Source organism: Dendroctonus ponderosae, unplaced genomic scaffold (genome assembly GCF_020466585.1).
Source record: "Dendroctonus ponderosae isolate FM_Combo_2020 unplaced genomic scaffold, Dpon_F_20191213v2 Dpon_F_20191213_10, whole genome shotgun sequence".
NCBI classification, from domain to species: domain Eukaryota; kingdom Metazoa; phylum Arthropoda; class Insecta; order Coleoptera; family Curculionidae; genus Dendroctonus; species Dendroctonus ponderosae.
Window position 1 is genome coordinate 4,965,376 of NW_026017111.1, and position 20,054 is coordinate 4,985,429.

The window sequence follows — 20,054 nt, forward strand, 5'->3', positions numbered from 1 at the left end:
AGGGTTTTCAATTAAAATGAATGAGATTTTTTGGGTCAAAATAGTCAACTTTCTCGAAAACTATTAAGCGCATTTGGGACGGTTTGAGGTTTTTTTACAGCCAGTTTGGTAGAAAATTCTTTGGTTTTTAGAGAAGAAAGTATTTATTTCCTAGCGATTTTAGTCGATGTTTGGTACTTTTTTAAAAGCAGATAGTGCAATTTTCCGTCTCTAACGGCAGGGTAAATTTTTCAATTTTCTAACAGATCACTGTTAGATGCTTTCTTGTAACGCCATTTGATAGAGAAATTTCGGTTCCCTTAGATTTGAAAGTGACCATTTCCTAGAAATGTTCGTAGATTTTTTGCATTTKTTTAGATGCGAATGGAGGAATTAAGTTTCTGTCATTAACGGCAGGATAAACTTTTTCAAAAAATTTYTCCTAASAATGGCGACCGGTTGGATGGTTTCGTTTAGGGCCGATTGATAGAGTGATCTTTTCCYTATTAGATTGGAGAGTGTGCATTTGTTCGCAATTTTCTTCGATTTTTTGGAAGTTTTAGAAACTTTGGTGTTGCATTTGATTTTATATCMCWWTCGGCTAACTCTTCAAAAATTTTKCCKAAARCTCTCGTCTTGTTAGATGGTTTATGTTACTGTTAATCTATTTGATAGAGAATTCTTTGCTTTATTWGATTGGAGAGTGTAAATTTGCTTGCAATTTTCGTCCATTTTCGGCAGTTTTARGAACTTTGGTGTTGCAGTTRACTTTATGTCCCATTCTACATATATTGGGTTTTTTTGTWAACATTTTYCGTTTAAAACAAGGCCCAGCTGAGTYACTRCTTTACACAYGATTTTATAGAAAAATCTTTGATCTTTTAGATTAGAAAGTGTTTATTTCCWATMAATTTTCGTCGATTTTTGGCAATTTTTTAAATAAATGCAAAGAAAGTGCAGTGAATTTTGTYATTAACCGCATTCATTTTACAATTTTTTTTTTCTTAAAATGGCAAACSGTTAGATGGTTTCTKTTAGGACAATTTGTTAGARAAATATTTACTCTATTAGATTGAAAATGCTCGCAATTWTTCCAGATTTKTGGGAATTTTAGACATGTTGGTGTTGTTGCACTTGATGAAAACATTCGGCATATTGAGTTTTGTATAAAAAATTCCCACTCAAWACAATTCTTAGCCAGCACACTGATTAATACATCAWTTGATAGCKAAATCTTTCGTCAATGTTTTCTATAAGTCTCGATTTGGTCACAATTTCCGTTGATTTTTGGCAATTTTCACCATTTTTTGCAGTCACCGCTGCGGGATAGGTTTTTTGAAGATTTGCTTTTGAGSCYATTGAATATAATTGAATATTGAACATCTGCTCTATGAGAYTTTCATGGTTGATTTTTGGCAATTTTTAGACTATGAACAGTGGAATTTAGTTGCAGTCACATTAGGCTTGTTTTCAAAAATTCGCTACTCGAAATGAAGAACAGCTAGAGGGAAACTTTAGGACYATTGGACAGAGAAATATTTRCTCTTTTAGTTAAGTAATAGTTGATTTCTGCGCAAGTTTTTAAGTTTTAGATTTTTCAACTGAGAAATCCAAGTACCCTGCACACAACATGCTGTCCAACACTTCTAGCGATAGTTGCTCTACAAAAGGCAACTGAAAGACGCGATTCGTTGATTGACTCTTGATTTTTCTCGATCTTGAAGATCATCAATGATTTTATAAGAACATCCTTCAGTCAACTTAAGGAAAGTTTAACAMAGTCTCCTTTGTCAGCTAAATAACATTAATTGGGCACACTTGGGAGTTTTGTAACTGCGGTMACTAAACCCTTATTTTGCTGCTTTTTCCCACCAATCGATGGCCAAATGATCAACAAGCACTGATCGCATTCTCATCTAAACTGAAATCAGCTTAACCGAAGATCCGGTTGATTTTATTACTCTTCATTTGAACATACAACAACAAGCCAAGACAATTGATAATTGCAAAATATATTGATAAATTTAGAGCGGAAAAAACTAGATATATAGACAATCATCTCCTGATCCATCTCATCCATCATCCACTTTTTCCAAGGCAATAACGAATCGCACACTCGAGCTGCTAGAATCACACATTTTTTTAAATTGCCTTCAAAACGATGAGTGTTCTGCATTCAATTACATTCTGTGTAATCGGATACTAATGATTCCTTTATCAGCAAGCGAACTTCAGTTAGAGTTTGGAAATGTTTTGATGTTTTAAAATGAGGCCCGCAAACTTGAGCTTCACAGAAATGTTGAAAACATCTACAAAATCAATCGATCCTTCGCATTCTATAAACGCTTTAAATTGTATATGTACAATGCCCAAAATCGCTTGTTGAGCAAAAGAAGACTTAGATTTAAAAGGGTAGTTATATTTTATATTACATTTGTGAATTTCAGATGCAACAACCTTGTAATAAAACACTCAAAATGAGAAATTAAAAACCTCAACTAATTCTTTGAAGAACGGTGTTTCTATTCCACGGAACTGGAATCCTCATCAGTATGATTACCCAATGGATCTGGATCATCTGCATGGTCATTATCATCAGCGTCCGAAAGTGTGCCATCAGCCCGCTTCCTAGCCAATTTTAAAACGTGCATAATAACATCGTCTATTGTATGACTTTTCAGCAGGTCTTTAATGGAGTTATCGTCGATCACCGCCTGAGGAAAATCGAACAGTGCAACAAGTAGCCCATAAAGGATCAGCTGGAAAACTAACCGTGAAAAGCAGCTTGACATTTTCGCGTATTTTTCCGATGTAGTCAAAATCACTCTCCGAAGCAGGCGTGTGGCCGCATCGTCGAATGACCGTTTCCAAAACGCGATCTACTGGAGCATCTGGATGACCCAACTCCAATAGGCAATCGTCATCAACCAGCAGAGTCAGAAGTTCCTTGATTGATTCTGAAAAAACCGCAGCTCAAACCGGAGGAATGAAACCCTATAGAGACTCACCAGTTAAGGTCAACTCGTTCCAAACTATCGACTTTTTCAAGGATTCCGTGTTGGCTGCATTGGCCACTGCCTGGAATAATTGGGTTTGCAGTCGCTTCTTCTCAACGTTTGTTACGATATCTTCCAGAACATCTCTAGAATATTAACACACAAGTGTTACAAAACATAACCAGTACGAAAATTACGTCGGTTTACCTGTGCCGAGCTCGCATATGCCTCATAAGGCAATCCTTCCGGATAAACGCCCTGTTGCATACCTCGCAAGACACCGGCGCTTCCTTTCGATGAATGTTTCGGTGCACTCGCAACGACGATTTAACCGCAAAGCGCTTCTTACATACCTCGCATTCGTATGCTAAAAAATACGAGTTTCCATAGGAAATAGTTTTTATCTAAAACAGACACTTACGCCTTTCGCCGCTATGCGTTATCAAGTGCCGATGGATGTCTTCTTTGCGGAAGAAAGTCTTCCCGCAGCCTGGTTCTGGACAGGGTGTGGGCGCAGCCCCTTCGTGCATGAACTTGATGTGGGTGGTGAGGCGCAATTTTCGGTTAAAAGCCCGATTGCAATGCGGGCAATTGTAGGCATTCTCCCCAGTGTGGTGGAAAATGTGCGCTCTGAGCTGAGATGGTTGGATAAATCCCTGAAAGGAAGTGATTTGTGTAGAATTATATGTGGGGGCATGCGGAACTTGGAATCGGTTTAAACACCGATTCCAAGTTGTCTCTCGGTCTCACTTTCGTTGCTTCAACTTCCCTAGTTCTCAATATACGCATCTAATAACTTCTTCTTCTGGTGTTAAATAGAAATATCGTTATTATCAGACTCTGCTTTCGCTTCGTTACCTCACTGTCCTCATTCTAAACAATTTTCATTAATGCCCGATTGATTTTAACTCGAGTCTCCTCAAACTCTAACAATTTCCATTATCTAATGCCTTGATTCGTGAGACAAACCTCAATGCTTTGCTCTGAATCTCTGAATGAAAACACTGCTGTCGATTTTACTTTAATTCTGGGTTTAAAAACAACATTTCGAAGCAAAAGCGGTTATTCTTTCTTGTTTAGTGTCGAAATTACGTATACTAAGACAACATTGCCGGTTTCAAGTAGCAAATATGCAGCAGTTGCCGTGTAAAGTGCGAGATTTGGGTTCCAGAATAAATTACGCAGAAACCCGATAAGCGACAACATTGACTTTGGCACGATTCTGTAGGAAAAACGCGGCTATAAATTCTTGGAACGTTGAGCAAATTTTGCCAAGAGTTTTAAAGAACACGCAACGAAGACACCATTGACTTTGGTGCGATTTTATAGACAAAACGTTGCTCTAAATCGTTGGAAAGTTGAAATTGAATGGAAAGTTTAGTTTACAAATTAAACTCAAACCACCGTAATGGCTTAGCGCAGTTTGCTGAAATATTTAGTTAATGAACGACGGTTTTCGGTCGTTTCTGTATAGTTTAAAATTGGAAGTTCTACATAGCGCTACTCACTTTTCCACAAAACCTGCATTTATGTGGTTTATCCCCGGTATGGATTCGCCAGTGGCGATTCAGCGTCTCTTTCGCGGCAAATCGAGACCCGCACTGAAACCCAATTAAATTGTCAATACAAAAACTCAGAAAAAACTGCACTCCTACCTGAGGACATATATAGGGTTTCTCCCCGGTATGTTTCCGTCGATGTTTCGTCATAGCGCCTGCAGATGCAAATTTCTTCTCGCAAACATCGCAAGCAAATGGTCGTTCCCCTAGAAATCGGCCAATAACTAACAGTATCAGCGAAAGATCATGGAGTCCCATACCTGTATGCGTTCGGATGTGGATTTGCAGGAGCGAGATTCCGCTGAACTCCTTCAAGCAAAATTCGCAGGTGCTCGGCTTTCTTCTCTTCATCGCTATTCCTGCATGCGCCTTCAGATGGTCGGCTAGATTGTCTTTGCGTGTGAATGTTTTATTGCAGACCTGTTGGGAATGGTTGATAAAATGGCGTTTTTTTATTATTGGTTGCATATTGTTACTCTGCAGTCGTAGACTTTCTTGACCAATCCCATGCAGCCAGTTTGCCCAATATGTCGGTCCAAATGGAACTTTCTCGAAAACTCCCGGCCGCAATCGCCGCACTTCACCGCCTTTAATGAGTGAACTTTTGTGTGTTCCACCAGAAGGTCCTTTCCTGCAAAAATAGCGTTCCTACAATGTTTAGTATAATAAACTGCGCTTTTTAAAGCTCGATCTCGCAATAAAAACCAGAGCTTCATAGTTCAATCGAAAACTAGAAAAACTAACTCCGTTATCTCAACGTGAACAACTTACTACAGAACACTTTCTTGCACTCGTAACATAAATATTTATCCCCAACTGGGTGTTCGATGCTCTTGTGTCTGTCCAAAGAGTTCTGATAGATGAACAGTTTGCCACACTCATCGCAATTGAAGTCTCCGGTCTGCAAACAAAGCGTAACGCAATGCTAGAAAAGTTAACTAAGGGTTGCGTACCGTATGAGCTGAGTCTGATGGTTCCCCACAACAAGCACATAGCGAAAACGACAATTGGTCGGTAGTGGGAGCTGGTGAATCAATGTGGCTGGCACTAATGTGCCATTTCACTCCCTAAAAACACAAACGATCAGCAGTTTTTCCTCGATTAATTAACGTTCATACTGCTGCTTACTGTTGCACTGGAAAAGGTCTTGCCGCAAATACCACATTCATACAAAAAGTCCATGGAAGATATCTCTTCTTCTTGCTGCATCGTCTTAGAATCCTGCTCAACTGTCTCAGGATTAATGCATTTCTCTTCAGTAACTAGAAAATGTAAATTGCAAACAGTTAATTTTAGAGGCCTTCGAAATATTCAACCGGGTTTAGTCACCTTGCGCCTGATCTTCGCTTACATGCTCTGCTTTGGTAGATTGTTTTCGGACTTTTATAAATATGTTTGAGAGTTTCTGAAAAATTGTTTAATCTGCATTATGAATCTACTGTTTAAAGGTGTGGATTAAGCTGTAATATTATAAAAACTTGAAGTGCCCGTCAAACTGGCAAATTACGAAAGCGAATGAAAGCCTAACTGTCAACTGATTCTACGAAAAGGCGCTTAGAAGAGAACGACGAAGAAGTTTAAAAGACGTTTATAATGGAAAATTCATGTATTCGGTATTTCCTATTTGAATACTTACAGACGATTTATTGTCATTTGCCTTTACTTCTTGCTTATCAGGAATCATCTCACTTTCTTCATCCACTACCATCTCCTGATCTTCATCAGCCACACTGGTTTCATCCTCTTCGCATAATGTGTAGACTTCTATAAGAAACATGTACGTCTGCAATAGTGCCATTTGCTTAAAGTATTTCAGCTAACCATGAGGTGACTCCACAGACTCAATATACATGGTTTCGAACTCAGGAAGCTCAGCAGCAGTTTCCTCTGAGTCCTCCTGGTATTCTTCGATGATGTAATGGTCATTATCAGTCACATTGTACTGAACGCCGGACTCACATTCATTAGTGTTTCTATCAGACATCAAGGGAAGGTTTTCAGTGGTTAAAAACGTTATCTCGGTGTAAAGGACTTACTCAATAATATACGAATACTCTCCATCATCCAACTGGACCAGCTGGACGTTTCCATTTGCCTTGGAGTAGTTTTGTAGAATGTGAGGAATGTTCTCTCGGGAAATTATTTGATCGTGTGCCTCGTCCTCGGAATCGTTGACGCTTTCAATTATTATAATTTCCGCCTCTTCTGGGTCAATCTTTACCCTACCATCATCCAATTCCCTTTTGGCCACATTTCGTGCAGCCATCCTGGCCCTACAATGTATGCAAGAAACAATGGTTTAAGTGCCTGCTTTTATCCAACTTACAACGCTAGATTTACGTTCTAAGTTACGGGTTTTTGCAGTCATAGTATTAAGTTTTTATTTTTAGTAAATATTATTGACAGGACTTAGGTTATGTTTCTCGATCTGTCCGGTTTTCGGAGTTGATGACTCTCATAACAAACATGTCTACGGGAAAGCCTACATTTGCAATTTACTTTCGGCTTACCTGAATTTACCTAGAGTTTCTCTCTATATCTATGTGGCAGTTCACAAGCTAATGGTAAGATAAATGGAAGCGAAATAAGATCGAAATCTTAATAAGCTTCCGCCCCTAAAGTTGGACAACCGCGGTTGCAAAGGTGCATTCAGAAAAATACAAGATGGCTCACTGATCCACAGAACATACCCCCTAGGGGGGATATTTTGTGCACTGATCCTCTTCTTTTCCCGATTGATTTTTTCTATTTGCTCGGCAGTGACGTCAGCCAATCTACCAGTGTTTTAAGCTCATATTGTTAATTATTAATATGTTTGGTGCAAACTAACTGTTAATTGTACTTTATATAAGCAGAAGTGGGTTATCATAAATATTTTCTATATAAAAATTTTCTGGAATCTATACCACTCAAAAAAATTATGTTAATTTAAAAAAATTTCGGATATAAATAAATTATTGTAAAATTTAACGGCGCATAAAGGCAACATTGCATTCAAACTAGTGCGCACTGGCATCACCGGTTGCTATAGCAACGGAATGTACACATGTTGGCGTTCAGTTTGAAAAGATGTCAGACGTGAGTGCGGAAAATGTGGCAAAAACCCAAAAATATTTGGGAAAATACGTGAAAAAGCCGATTTTGAGCGAGAAATTGCTCAAAAAACCGCCGTTTCGGTTCTTGCACGACATCATCAAGTGCGTGATCAAGGAAACGGGATTTTTAAGCGGCTTGTTTAGCGACGATGAACTCAATTCGGAAAAGGTCAAAGAAAAAGAGGCCAAAGTTGCGTTTCTAACGAAACTCATTGAAGCTGTTAGTAAGGGAGATATTTTGTTCTACTTTAACTTGACTTTTTTGCTCCCTGTTGCAGTATAATCTCTGAAATCCGAATTAATTATTGACAGACAAGTTCCGATAATCGAATAGTTGTTCGACTATAGCAGCAGCGGCCGGACGTTCGGATTAAAGGGGTTTTACTGTATTTATTAAAAATGATCAATAATGTCCTGTGCAATGTATTAACGCTAACGCTCGTTTCTTATTATGGTTTAGAGGCAGTTTCCAAGGTAGATCTGAAAGTGCGACCAAGCAAAGTGGTTGCTGGACTTGAGCCAACTGAAACCAACGTGCTGCTGCAAACCATCGGCAAGTGCATTGAGAAAAAAATCGACACGAAGAGCTACGTGGCAAAACTACAATCAGGAGAAATACTACCCAAAGACAGACGCAGAACCGAAAAGGAAACCAGCAAAAAAACCAGCTCAAAAGACAGCAGCTCGAGAAAACCACGAGAATCCAGTGTGTCTCGAACGAAAAAAAGTTCAACAGTTACAGAAACACCTAAAGAACAGTCGTCTAGAAGCAGCACAAGAAAAGCTGCTAAAAGCAAAAACAAGGAGAAAACTGAAGAAGCCCCATTAAAAAAGAACAGCACACAAAACGATCACGACATTGTTCAGACTATTGCTGAGGATGAACAGGTACAGCAAATTCCTGAAGAACCTCCGAAGGAAATTGTAGCGGAAACCCAACCCCAACCAATAGAAGCGAAGGAAGAACAGCCGGATAAGGCTCAAGAAGTAGTGAAACCTGAAGAGGATATTATGACAAATTTCTCAAACGCGCGGCAAAGTAGCGCGGGGTTGATAAGACCCAAATCCGCGCGACCGAAAAGCGGCGAAAGGCCCAACAAGCCAAAAGATGATTTAATAGGAGACGACGCCGATTCCGTTCCCATCGTCTCTATGGGTAAGTTATCGAGCGTTTTTCCACATATTTTATTATTGTTTTTTAGCTTCATCTGCAAGAACCCCAAGTTCTCTGCGTCCTCCTAGTGTGCGACCATCCAGCGCTAGGCCTGGAGCCCCCCGATTAAGACCCGAATCGGCTCTACCTGCGAGCGAACCGATGGCCATGGGCGACATTAAAGTGATTGTAGAGAATTTCGATAGTGGAATGGGTGACGAAGAGGACACCGTTGTGATACAAGTATGGTCTAACCAGCGCTAATAACTGGACATTTGAGTGGTATTTTACAGAATGATCCCGACATAATTGAAGACAACGAAATCCAGACGGATTTGCTGAACATTTCGGGCGACAACAAGGGCCAACTGGTCGAGCAAATCCTGGAACAAATACAAGGACAGGAGGGTGTTAGGAAAAAAGTGGAAATCGATTGGGAGCAGGATGGTAGGCCTAGGAACTCAAATGGTATGAACAACAGCTACAAAACTAAAATACTTACTAGGCTTGCGAGGCAAAGACGCCACCACTAAAGAAGTGACGCGGCTTCGAGCACTCATCCAATCCTTGACCAAAGCGGCGAATCCCCTGGGCAAATTGATGAATTATCTTCATGAAGATCTGGAAGCGATGCATAATGAGTTGCAGATGTGGACCAACACGAAAAAGCAGCTCTATGTGGAGATTGAAAAAGAGAAAAAGTATGCTTGAAACCCAAGATTGTACATATTTAACTTACCGCTCACGATTTTTGGATATTATCAATTCAACAGATGATTTACATTGAAACGCATGCAACTGACTTGAAGTAATGAGGGGAATAATCGAATCAAAGCCACATTCGTGTCGAGGAAAACAGGATTTAAGTGTTTATTGGTATCAAAGGGCATGGTTCTGAAACCAAACAAATTGATTGAAAAAGGACAATCGCGCGCTTATGACTTGATTTTATTTTATTTTTTTAAATGGGTATTGCAATCTTCGGACTTAAAGCTAATTGAGCATCTTTGGGTACACTTGGATAGAAAAAATTATTCGATTACTCCCATCATTAGTTGATCTTCTTTTCCACAAACCTGTGAATTTAGCTGCACCATTTCAACTGTGATTATTAAGTAATTAAAAGAATAATCTTCATCTTTCTTATAGGTCGGCAGTGGAATTTACCAAACCACTTCTGGACAAGTTGGATCACCTAAAACAGGAAATTGGTAAACAGGAACGGGAAATTCGGGAAGCAAGGAGCACGATCTTAAAGAACGAGCAAAGAATTGCTGAACTTTTAGAGCGGAAATAGAGTTAGTTTATACTTGAGGCTGGACAATTAACTTAAAATAAGTAACGTTGATTAGGCACTAAAAGTACACTAAGTTGAAACATTTCAGGTTGAATTCTAGGAAGTTAAGTGTATTAGTTGAAACTGGTGATAGAGTTTTGTTGAATTGATATATACGTGTTGGCAAAACCGCTGTTCTACAAAAATTAACGTTTATTTAATAGTAACATCCACTTAATCACAAAACAAAAGCCATGGGAATAATCACACAAAGATAATGTTGGGTAAAATATAAGCCGTCATTAGAAATCGTTCTCAACAATCATGAAAAAACGCCAACATGCTAATCGTTGAGTAATAAATATTTTATATATTTACAAATCTACAAGTTGTGCATTATTATAATCATTATTCAGTTACAGTGATCGTTTGTATAAAACATATATCTAAAACTAATGCCCAAACTTCTTTTAGGTACAGCGTTTGGACAATTATTTACTTTCCTGGATGCCAGACTGCGTCTGGATATACCGGCTGCAATTGGAATAAAGCACGATTGAGAAGCAGCTTATTAACACTCAACTTGGTAAGTAAATAGGAATTAATAGTTCTAATACACGCCGTCCCATAATATTGCGACTGCAATTGAGGTAATAACGTTCCAAATAAAATATATCAATTAAACGGAACAAAAGCAATATAAAATAAAAAAATAAAATGCCATCTCATCTGAGGCCCTAAACAATGCAATAAACTGTTGCAAGTAGGCTCATTGTTCAAGGTTTCTTGGCCTATGGACGTTAAAATGAGTATTTTTTGGGAGATTTGAACTGCAAGTGGCAAGAATTATGTAAAAACCTATTCACTAGCTTGTAATCGATGAGATTAGTAAAAAACAATAAGATGTTATAAGCGTACACTCTTTCCGTTTCCAACGAAATTCCCTGAACGGCGCCCGTCTAGAGTAGTTTAATTCACATTTTTTTCAAACACAAATATTGCAATTTCCATATTACTATTAGATTGACTTAGGTAGTCTGTTCTTTGCTCTTAAAAGCCCCGAAATGTGTTCGAGCCTTGAGGCTACTCCAACAAACATATATTCATTTATATAGCGTTATTGCTAAAGCTTACTTTGGACAACGATAAAATCTAACAACAATAAAAGTAGCCATTGGGCTACTTGAACGAAAAGATTATTTCTGAATTATTTCCTAGAAGCATCACACTGGTATCTTCGTTCCTTTATACTTCATGTTGCAAACGGAGTTTGCAATAGACTGTTCAGAGGGACGAAGTGGTTCCAACCATGGCAACATCTCCTGCTACAACTCGAAGAGTTGCTCCTGTTGCTGCTCATGGAGCTCCAGACTGGTTCTGACTTTTTTCCCCTGTTGCACCGTCACTTTTGTGTTAACTGCAGCCACGGGATTGGGCGAAGAACTCTCAGATCCAGCGCTGTTGTTGTTTTGAGACTGTTGCGACTGATAGTGTTGTTTGAGGCGTGATTGAGGCCTTCGGCGCTGATCTGCCGGTATATCTGAACCGAATCTAGTGGAAATTTGCACAATTCTAGTCAAATGAACATAGCTACTTACTAGATAAGTACATGATGTCTGACTTTTTTCAAAATCTAGATAATTATAATGTTATGTTAAAATATAATAATTTCTTAACGTTCTGCACAAATTTGCAACGCAGCACAAGTGACAATTTTTAAGATATCTATGGGGTCAAAATTGGGTCTAGAATTTGCTAACAAATTCTCATTCCAATGGGTTTTTTAAGTATTACATAAGCGTATAAAATCGAGAAAAACTGTTGACGATCTGTAAAAATTTGGAACGCCGCGCCAACAATCGGCGGTTGAATCGCCTCAACTTGCAAAAAATTAAAAAATCAATAAAATTGACTCTTAAGTTCAGCAACCAGTAGAATTCGAATGGCTGAATAAAATGAATCTTTCGTCGCTTCGAAATTTTCAATTAGCTCAAAGAACAGAAGACAGAATCGTAAAAATAACGCGATTCTTCTCGGCTTGTGTATTCTGTGTACACCTGGAGGATTTATCTTGCTCTATATTCAACTGTTTTCAAACCATCGACTCTAATTAGTTTCCGCCGTTATCAAGATTGTGCTAATCTATACGAAAAGGTCAAGTCAACTGTTCGAGGAAAATTAATAGCTCGCACTAATCATCACAGTTTACCAGCAATTTAGGCAAGTTTTATATGGGAAAAGTACAAAATGCTGATGAGTAAAAGCATTCAATTTTAATGAATTCAGCAATATTGTAGCTTCTTTATCCCAAAGCACACAGAGAGAACAATGCAAAGAACATTCGTTTGTAAATAACATAATCACCTTCAATAATGTGCAAACCCAAAAGTTTTTCCATGTAAAAATTAGAGTTTTCTATTAAAAACGAAGATCTACTGGTTTTAAATTAGCTTTATCTGATGGGATATCAAGTAAAATTTATAGCCGCATTACGATGTCTCACAAGATTTTGTTTTGATGATTATGAATAAGTTTGCAAAACAGCATACTCTACTTCAGCTTCACTTTGAGCCCATTCACAGCCTTATCTAATGAAAGTCATTTCGTGTACACCTTTAAGTCATTCGAAACTATATAGGAATCAAGTCATATGAAAGGGATAACAAGAGTTGTAAAGAAATTAGCCAAGTTTTATGCGACGCGACCCAAATTGATCTATTAATCCTTTCCATGAAACTGTGCGCATAAAATTCTATTATTGGGTTTATTACTGTTGAAGTGGAGGTTCAACTCGGTTGAACAATTTCGTCAATTTTCAATTAGCAAAAAATCTTTGCAATTATTAACTGACCTTCACGGTTGGGATTGAGAGATTTAACTGAACCTTCCAGCTCGACATTTAGCAGATAATTTGAAGGCTTTGGCTAAAAGTAATTGGTCATTTGTACGACTTTTTTACTCATGCAAAAACTGTAAAATCATCGGTTGCATAAACCAACCATTGTTGTTGATTATGAGACAAAATTCAGGACTTACTCGCTGCTGTTTGCCACCTTCTGGACCACCTGCTTAGTGCTGGCTATCGAGGCATCGATTTTGCTCAAAAAATCACTGATATTCTCCTCATCAAAGCTGTCGCTTCGGGTGCTGCTACCCATCGACATGCGGTTGTTCTGATTGAGATTTTCCATACTGGGACTGGCGATTGAGGACTGGGAACTAGTGGATTGAGCCTCGGATGGCGATTGGAGATCATTCGCATTGTCCGCTTGCGGAATCAACAAAAATTCCCGCAGAAACAAGCTGTCTGAAGCCCATAGTTTATTGGCCCTTCGGATCTGTTCTATCTAAAGAGTTAAAGATTCCTGGTTGGTTAACGAAGCCTCAACGGGATTTCCGGCACTTACAGTTACATTGTACTTGAGGGCGATCCCTTGCAACGTGTCGCTATTGCTGACAAAGTGCTGAATGTAGTTTTCGTTTTTCGTGTTGTTTTTACTGCTCGTTGAGCCATATTTCTTCAATGACCTGGCGCTGTCGCGTATGGAGAGTTTCTCATAGGAGCCCCTGTCCACACTTTTGGTGAACGAAAGCAGCGACATTGGACTGTAAAATAAAAACAGCAATGTTAGCAAAGGCCTCCACAAGAACCAGCACAGCACCACTTTCTACTCACAAAAAAAAAACAACTATCTAAACTGATTTGTTTGTCGGTTATTCGATAGGGTTGAGATAAGGAATGTCTGTCACTAGTTTGCTATCACAGCATCTAGCTGATAACAGTTTAGTGCAAGAATAAATTGTATTTTAATCAACTCAACTCACATAGACACTTCAATTTTTCTCGCTGTCATGGTCATCATCTGTGTTCTGTCAAGTGAACATCAACACAAACCATGTGATCGTGAGGTTGTGTGACAACGCCCGCTGTTGCCAATTATATGCTAATGAGGGAAAGCCCTATTTAAATTTAGAGCTGAACGACTTTTTGTTGTTCTTGCCTGTGATTTTTAAGTAGCTCCGTATGATACGACGGTTCCGGATAAACTGTATTCGCGTTTAGTGGTACGGCTTAATACACTGATCAAATATTGATATAAGTCATGAGCTCGCGCTCGTAGATTAACGGTAATCGCTTGAGTAAATAACTATTTTAATTCCTTCTCAGAAATAGACGCGAATTAAAATTGTTAAATTTTTTTACGGTTGAATTCCTGCCTATTTCAAATGTGTTTCAAATAGTCATCAATGATTCAGATAGAGCTCAATGTGTTCGTGAATATATTTTTTATGAGTTTAATTTGATTAATTTGGGACATATTAATATTTAAATTATTTAAAAAATCAACATTTGCGGCGCTTATTAATATTATCAAAAAAAAAACGGTTATAAGTTGAGCAGTAAAATTTTAAAAATATTCTTTATTTCTAAAAAACATTTAATGGGGAATAAATTCAATAATACAAATTACAAATTAAAGTCAAGTGTCCAGTTTTAATCGCCTAAACCACTGGGGGAAACGCACACCGTAGTAAAATCGACCAAACATTGCTTGGTGGCATTGGGTCTTAATTTCCGTCAGTTTCCAATTTCCCCGTCAAATACTGATTATTATGGATAAACGGTCGACTAGCGAAAGCTTTGATGGTCAGACGAATCTATCGCAAATGAGCGGATTGTCCAGCTTGAGCTATTTGAAAACAGCAAAGCGCAACATCATGCAAGAGCCTCAACGAGAAGCCGCCAAATTACGCGATTTTGTAGCTGCAACTACAGCTGCAGAAATGTACGGTTCAATTTCCTTTAATCCTAAGTAAAACCGGAATGTTTTTCAAAACGCAAAATGTTCCAGAACATCCAGCAGAGAGGAGGACCTGAAGCGACCATGCAAGCGGGTGGTTTTCCGCAATAAATACGAGCGCGACTCTCCAGAGATCAGAAAATGGTGGTACAACATGTTCAAGACTTTGGAAGACGATGCCAATATTGTCAGTGCAACTTTATTCAAGTTGCAATCGAAGAAGCTAAAACGCAGTTCACTTCCAGCCGCCGGAAGAACAACGAGATATCTTGGAGAGCATGTTCGACCACACGTTTGTAGTGAAAATGATGAAGATCTGCGGCAGTAGGAGCCGGCAATTCAAGGAAGAGTTGGAAAAGAGGCCCGATGAAGAAATAGCCGAAATGCTGAAATCCATAAAAATTCGGGACAAGCACGGGGATGACAGTGAAACAGCCACTAACAAGAGAATTGAAACTAATGAGTAATGATTTCTTGCCTCTTTGTTGCATTTGGGAATTTTGATGCTGTTGCAGGAGCGTGATTGATGCCAAAGAACTGCAAGCAGTGCAGGTCGACTTGGGCCTACCAGACGGGGAATTACCGGAAAACCCCTTGTAAGTCCCCCACAAGTTCCTTGCAGCTTTTATAAGAAAAAAACTGCTGCTATAGGGTGAATAGAGCTATTCCCAAATCCCAAATGTACACCAACTTCTTCAAGCGACAGCCATCCAGAGCGGCTGTTTGGCGCACTTTGCCGCCTCTATCCATGGAAGAAATGAACCTGAACCAGAAAGCCGATGCTGTTACCGAAAAGGTGCCAATTCCTTCGGCGGAATGCTTCCAAATTCAACGCCTCAGTCTTTTCCAGATAGCCGCAGACTTTATCAACTGGCTCAAAGATCTTGGAGGCGACGAAGAACTCTCATTGAGTGTCCAATCGGTGATTGAGATGTTCGAGATCGGGTTCCATGCCAATACAGCCACTTCACTTAAAGTGAATGTACGCGAAATGCCTTCGGTACCGAAAAGAGTGGCTGAAACACGACATTTACCAAAAGTATGTACAGGCACGTTTAGAATGTCTCAAAAATAAGTACCGCAAATTCAAGGCTAAATAGACCTTATACAGATATGAAAAAGCCCAAATATACATGGCACCGTATATAATTAAAGCCTCGGGTAGCGGGTTTGGGACTGGAATGAACCTCCTTTTATTTTCTAAAAATGGCAGATATTATTTAGGGAATTTGAAGCGAGCAGCTGCATCTTGCTTGCTAAAACTTCCTTCGCTCAAGGGGGAAGGAAGAAAGAAAATCAAACGACAACGAAACTATCAAATATATGGATTTTGCTAGAAATTTAGTCGCAATGCAGTTAAATGCGCCCTTAAAATATACTTTTTTATTTCGGTATAGAACAAATATGAATTTACGGACTTTATTGATCAATGGAGAATTTATTATCACTATTATTATTAGTAGTAGTCATCAACTGGAAGATATTTTGAAAATCCGCAATTTTAATTATTTTCGTTCTTAAGAAAATAAAAGGAATTACAAACCAGTCCCAAACCCCCTAGCAGAACACGCAATATTAACTGTTGAAAAGTGGTCTTTCATAGAAAGCGAAACGAGCAGTTTTGCGCGCCGAAATTGCCAAAGATGTAAAAGCAAGCAAGAAAAGAACTACATACACGGCGTTTGGGAGGCATTTGCCGCACGACATGCAAGTAAGGCCTCCTGCTGAAAATTACTACAGAAAATGGATCACTTGCGACCGAGTGCCGGAAAAATTAGCCAGCATGGCAGCAGTTTGGCAAGGAATCACCCATTTGAAGTTAGTGTGGGCTTGATACGTTTCTTGCTAAGCCTTACACTCCTCTGATGTAGATCTACCAGGGCTTTTTGTGAATTCCTCATCGAAAGGCCGGAAATTACGCCGCCCAAGTATTTGCACGATTGCGGTATGATGAACTTAAAAACTCTCAAAGAAAGGGACAAAGATATTCAAACGGATATGGATAGTGCCGCGCAAGGATTTGACAATGGTTTCCAATGAGATTTGCTACGAAAAAGGAATCGAAATCGAAAGCGTTAACATTCTTAACAACGGAACACTTTAATAAAGCAAACAATTAAACGGATTTTTCGGTATTTCGGCCCAATTCTATAAAATTGTGCTAAAAGTGCCTTAAACATAATCTTTAATCTTAAATAGAGATTTCGAATGGAATAGAATGGAATTTATAATACCTATTTACAATCACATTACTTCGGCGCCAAACTAAAGCCTGGTGCTCAGAGAGCTTTTCACTTGAGAGGCGCTTGTCTTGCGACGCTCCTCTCTGCGCTTGAGAGCGTCTTGCTTCTTTTTCTCTATGATATCCTTCTGTCTTTTTGCCTCAAGTTTTGCCAGCGCTTGAAGCCGCTTTTTCTCGATTTCCTCCGGTGAGCATTTCAAGGGAGCTAAAATATTCGAATCTATTAGCGAAAAGACTCAGTCTGCGAATGAAGGCATACAATCCGAAATGTCCGCTGGTTGTTTCTTTTTAGCCTCAAGTCTTGCTATTGCTTCCAGTCTTTTCTTCTCGATTTCATCAATTTTCTGCTTGGAGAAGTGGCCTGGAAACAATCAACGTGCTGTTATTTCTTGGCGGGTTTGGTAGTTCGAATACTCACAGCTACTGTAGCTTTCGAAACTTTGTGTTCTGTGCCACTGAACCTTATTCTGCATCGATTTACTCTTGCTGGCTTCCTCAGAAACGCACCTAGGGAAAACTTTTGGTTTCTTATCGACAATAGATACTATTCCGGCTTTTATATACTCTGGAGGCGAGAACACTTGAGTGATCTGGCTGAAATCATCGTCTTTCAGCTGGGACAGGACTTGGTCAAAGGAATCATTGAAGTCATCATTCCCGCGAGCACATCGGCTTTTTGATATTGAAATGTGATTGTTTACTGGGTGATGATCAACGACTGTTCCAACAGTGCTATCACAGTTTGTTTTGAGTTTGTTTTCTATGTTTGGCTGTTCACATGTTGAGTATACAGTTTTTCCTGGCTTTGGCACAATAATGTTACTTGCCCCTGACTCGATATTGCCCTTTTGAATTTGATTTTCCACCTGCTGACTGAACATTATCAACTGATCATCCATGTTATCATCAAAGGGATCTTCAAAGTCGCTCTCACACACTGGTTGTTCTTCAATTATTTGCTCCAACCCTTGAACTGATTCCCTGTAGTCTTCTTCCTCCCTCGGTGATAGAATTAGGCTCTCTTCATGATCCGGTTTGGCCATTTCAGCCTTTAAAGCCTTCAGTTCTTCTCGAAGCTTTAGCAGATCTTGCTTGATTTGATTGCTGTTATTTGAGGGCTGCCTACATGCTACTTTAGGCGACTGGTGCAGAATAAGCTTCTTTTTGGACTTTCTAACGGTTTTCGGCTTGCTGGACTTTGGCGAACTGTAATCCCATAAAACATCAACCTCTTCTCTCATTTCTTGAGTGGAATAGGCAAATAATGGACTGTCCTCATCCTCTGAACGATTGTGGCTTCGTACCGGCGTACTGGTCGCGTTATTTTGATTAATGTCCTCATCTTTGAACAAATCTGAAAGTCCAAAACGATTGCATGATTATCATGTGGTTAATTGCAATGGTAAAAACCTACCAAGGCTTTCTCGTCTTTTCAGTGAAGTTTTCACCTTTTCCATTCCACAGTTTTCGTAGTTATTAACGGGTTTACTTAATTATTATTGTTTGAAAAGTTAGGGCCAGAAATGTTAGGTTAATTTAAAGGCGGCAAGTGTCATTTTTTGACGTGCTGTTCAGTTGTAACTAGAGATGGGCGGGTTGAACCAGTTTAGTAATGTTGAATTATTTTTATTTTGTGTAATTTCGAGTAAAGTTTATGATATTACATGTTTTTGTATGTTTCCTTGTCTCACTTTTCCGTTAGGTCTGGGTAACTCAATGATTTTGAGTTGGCGCAGTGTCACGCAAATGGCTTGGTGCGCCAACCCAACGCACCGGCGCAGTAACTCCGTTCCGTTGCTGGGAAAATGTTGATGGCTTTTTTTTACTTGTTTCAGATTTATTTTAAGGGCCATTTATTAATAAAATTTTTCAAATTTCTTCAAAATTTCAGAATTTTCCTGGTTTAGCCAAGTTACTCCTAAACTATTTTTGAAAAAAACTAGTTTTCTAAAGTTTCACTTAAAAATGCTGACAATCTTAAGGTATTTTTCGCGAAAAATTATGAAATAATCTAGAAATATTTGCACGATCATACAAAAAGGATCGGAGCGGGGTAAAACTAAATGATTCAACAAACTGTGTGTATTTAAATTAAAAAAAAATCATCCGATAGTTCACCTGCATTGATCAGTTCACCAATCGATCGCTGGAATCAATGGGGTGGTCGGAAGGCGCACTTTCTGCCTCCAAGCGCGAATAATCTTCCCTGCTGGTTCGTCTTTGAAGCACCAACACGCCCCTGAAACCGCCCCCCGTTCCACTTGATGAATTTCAAAACTAATAGAAATAAGAAAACTTACAAAAGTAATCCAGCGCTCGCTGCCAAAATGCCGGATGTTAAATAGTTGAACACGCTCGGATTCGTGCTCAGGGTGGCGTTGTACAGATTGATGTAAATGGGAGATCCGATGAGACCTGAAGCCAAACCATTTATTCATGCAATCAGAAGCGCTGATTCATACCCAAAGCGTTTTGAATCACCGTAATGAGGGCAAAGATCTTCCCGGCCTCCGCGCTGTCCACCAGCTTGGACAACAGCGATCTAGTCATCGGGCTCAGACCGCCGCTGGGCAGTTTCACCACGGCAGCTGCATCAAAAAGTCTCAGTCACCACCAGAAGGGCTCAGAATGTGGGTTTTACCTGCGTAGATCAGCCAGTCTACCTGAGCCAAGCCTTGGATCAGAGCGCCTGCGGTCAGGCTGATAAACCCGAGAAAAACTATCCACGATTCCTTCACGTGCAACTTGTGATGGACGATGTAGACCACAAAGCATGTGCCTATATAGGAATTGAGCCTTTTCCATTAAACATTAAGCACTTTCGACCAGGGGCGAATCCAGCTTTAAATTCAGGGGTTTCTGTTGTCTATGAAATTAGAAAAATTATCGTCGTTTTGTGCAAGGGTGGCGCAAGATTATTGCAAAATTTCATGTTTTCCGTCCCGTTTTGCA

General features: G+C 39.3%; 6 protein-coding genes across 9 annotated transcripts in view; 2 read left to right on the forward strand and 4 right to left on the reverse strand.

Annotated features, from left to right (window-relative positions):
- Nucleotides 1–2,382: 2,382 nt before the first annotated feature.
- LOC109534045 (zinc finger protein 569) lies at nt 2,383–7,222 on the reverse strand. Of its 3 annotated transcripts, none has more exons than XM_019899593.2 (17): nt 7,045–7,222; nt 6,571–6,807; nt 6,356–6,507; nt 6,171–6,298; nt 5,864–5,939; nt 5,663–5,796; nt 5,488–5,601; nt 5,306–5,435; nt 5,011–5,165; nt 4,795–4,954; nt 4,631–4,740; nt 4,484–4,576; nt 3,397–3,631; nt 3,183–3,342; nt 2,988–3,121; nt 2,752–2,936; nt 2,383–2,693 (listed from the first exon to the last, which is right to left on the reverse strand). In XM_019899593.2, exons 2-17 carry the CDS (start codon nt 6,798–6,800, stop codon nt 2,502–2,504), a joined length of 2,388 nt encoding a protein of 795 aa, XP_019755152.2. In that variant the 5' UTR covers nt 6,801–6,807; nt 7,045–7,222; the 3' UTR covers nt 2,383–2,501. The 3 variants fall into 3 exon arrangements, with proteins under 3 accessions (XP_019755152.2, XP_019755155.2, XP_019755153.2); XM_019899596.2 differs by lacking the exon at nt 7,045–7,222 and adding an exon at nt 6,875–6,979; XM_019899594.2 differs by lacking the exon at nt 7,045–7,222 and adding an exon at nt 6,861–6,979.
- A 334-nt stretch (nt 7,223–7,556) lies between these two features.
- On the forward strand, nt 7,557–10,443 carry LOC109534042 (TRAF3-interacting protein 1). Its single transcript, XM_048662239.1, has 6 exons — nt 7,557–7,853; nt 8,090–8,785; nt 8,832–9,025; nt 9,076–9,229; nt 9,288–9,483; nt 9,932–10,443. Exons 1-6 carry the CDS (start codon nt 7,604–7,606, stop codon nt 10,077–10,079), a joined length of 1,638 nt encoding a protein of 545 aa, XP_048518196.1. The 5' UTR covers nt 7,557–7,603; the 3' UTR covers nt 10,080–10,443.
- On the reverse strand, nt 10,254–14,087 carry LOC109534069 (lysM and putative peptidoglycan-binding domain-containing protein 2). Of its 2 annotated transcripts, none has more exons than XM_019899623.2 (4): nt 13,884–14,087; nt 13,466–13,664; nt 13,095–13,405; nt 10,254–11,609 (listed from the first exon to the last, which is right to left on the reverse strand). In XM_019899623.2, exons 1-4 carry the CDS (start codon nt 13,919–13,921, stop codon nt 11,384–11,386), a joined length of 774 nt encoding a protein of 257 aa, XP_019755182.1. In that variant the 5' UTR covers nt 13,922–14,087; the 3' UTR covers nt 10,254–11,383. The 2 variants fall into 2 exon arrangements, with proteins under 2 accessions (XP_019755182.1, XP_019755183.1); XM_019899624.2 differs by having other exon boundaries at nt 13,735–13,915.
- Nucleotides 14,088–14,513: 426 nt separating this feature from the next.
- LOC109534072 lies at nt 14,514–16,985 on the forward strand. Its single transcript, XM_019899627.2, has 8 exons — nt 14,514–14,845; nt 14,912–15,047; nt 15,106–15,323; nt 15,376–15,456; nt 15,512–15,656; nt 15,711–15,899; nt 16,464–16,678; nt 16,732–16,985. The coding sequence occupies exons 1-8, from the start codon at nt 14,673–14,675 to the stop codon at nt 16,898–16,900; spliced, it is 1,326 nt and encodes a 441-aa protein (XP_019755186.2). The 5' UTR covers nt 14,514–14,672; the 3' UTR covers nt 16,901–16,985.
- LOC109534073 lies at nt 16,942–18,876 on the reverse strand. The gene is made up of 5 exons (XM_019899628.2): nt 18,517–18,876; nt 17,667–18,456; nt 17,521–17,609; nt 17,362–17,463; nt 16,942–17,307 (listed from the first exon to the last, which is right to left on the reverse strand). The coding sequence occupies exons 1-5, from the start codon at nt 18,557–18,559 to the stop codon at nt 17,126–17,128; spliced, it is 1,206 nt and encodes a 401-aa protein (XP_019755187.2). The 5' UTR covers nt 18,560–18,876; the 3' UTR covers nt 16,942–17,125.
- A 293-nt stretch (nt 18,877–19,169) lies between these two features.
- The window catches only part of LOC109534078 (proton-coupled folate transporter), a 3,847-nt gene continuing 2,962 nt past the window's right edge, over nt 19,170–20,054 (reverse strand). Inside the window, exons 6-9 of the mRNA XM_048662240.1 lie at nt 19,744–19,881; nt 19,565–19,690; nt 19,403–19,517; nt 19,170–19,341 (exon numbers count right to left, since the gene is read on the reverse strand). Of these exons, the coding sequence (XP_048518197.1) occupies nt 19,230–19,341; nt 19,403–19,517; nt 19,565–19,690; nt 19,744–19,881 (491 nt within the window). The 3' untranslated portion in view covers nt 19,170–19,229. The remainder of the gene's footprint in view (nt 19,342–19,402; nt 19,518–19,564; nt 19,691–19,743; nt 19,882–20,054) is intronic.

Bases quoted from the DNA above. Each gene is read 5' to 3' on its own strand.
- LOC109534042 (XM_048662239.1), top strand. From the start codon at position 7,604: ATGTCAGACGTGAGTGCGGAAAATGTGGCAAAAACCCAAAAATATTTG. The intron at 9,026-9,075 runs GTATGGTCTAAC...GGTATTTTACAG, and splicing joins AGGACACCGTTGTGATACAA to AATGATCCCGACATAATTGA. The intron at 9,484-9,931 runs GTATGCTTGAAA...TCTTTCTTATAG, and splicing joins GAGATTGAAAAAGAGAAAAA to GTCGGCAGTGGAATTTACCA.
- LOC109534073 (XM_019899628.2), bottom strand. From the start codon at position 18,559: ATGGAAAAGGTGAAAACTTCACTGAAAAGACGAGAAAGCCTTG. The intron at 18,457-18,516 runs GTAGGTTTTTAC...TTGGACTTTCAG, and splicing joins GAAAAGACGAGAAAGCCTTG to ATTTGTTCAAAGATGAGGAC. The intron at 17,464-17,520 runs GTGAGTATTCGA...GATTGTTTCCAG, and splicing joins TTTCGAAAGCTACAGTAGCT to GCCACTTCTCCAAGCAGAAA.
- LOC109534069 (XM_019899623.2), bottom strand. From the start codon at position 13,921: ATGATGACCATGACAGCGAGAAAAATTGAAGTGTCTAT. The intron at 13,665-13,883 runs GTGAGTTGAGTT...TTTATTTTACAG, and splicing joins AGAAAAATTGAAGTGTCTAT to TCCAATGTCGCTGCTTTCGT. The intron at 11,610-13,094 runs GTAAGTCCTGAA...AATTTCCACTAG, and splicing joins AAGGTGGCAAACAGCAGCGA to ATTCGGTTCAGATATACCGG.
- LOC109534072 (XM_019899627.2), top strand. From the start codon at position 14,673: ATGGATAAACGGTCGACTAGCGAAAGCTTTGATGGTCAGACGAATCTA. The intron at 14,846-14,911 runs GTACGGTTCAAT...AAAATGTTCCAG, and splicing joins GCAACTACAGCTGCAGAAAT to AACATCCAGCAGAGAGGAGG. The intron at 15,657-15,710 runs GTGCCAATTCCT...AGTCTTTTCCAG, and splicing joins CCGATGCTGTTACCGAAAAG to ATAGCCGCAGACTTTATCAA.
- LOC109534045 (XM_019899593.2), bottom strand. From the start codon at position 6,800: ATGGCTGCACGAAATGTGGCCAAAAGGGAATTGGATGATGGTAGGGTA. The intron at 5,166-5,305 runs GTAAGTTGTTCA...CTATTTTTGCAG, and splicing joins GTGCAAGAAAGTGTTCTGTA to GAAAGGACCTTCTGGTGGAA. The intron at 2,694-2,751 runs GTTAGTTTTCCA...GATTTTCCTCAG, and splicing joins ATGTCAAGCTGCTTTTCACG to GCGGTGATCGACGATAACTC.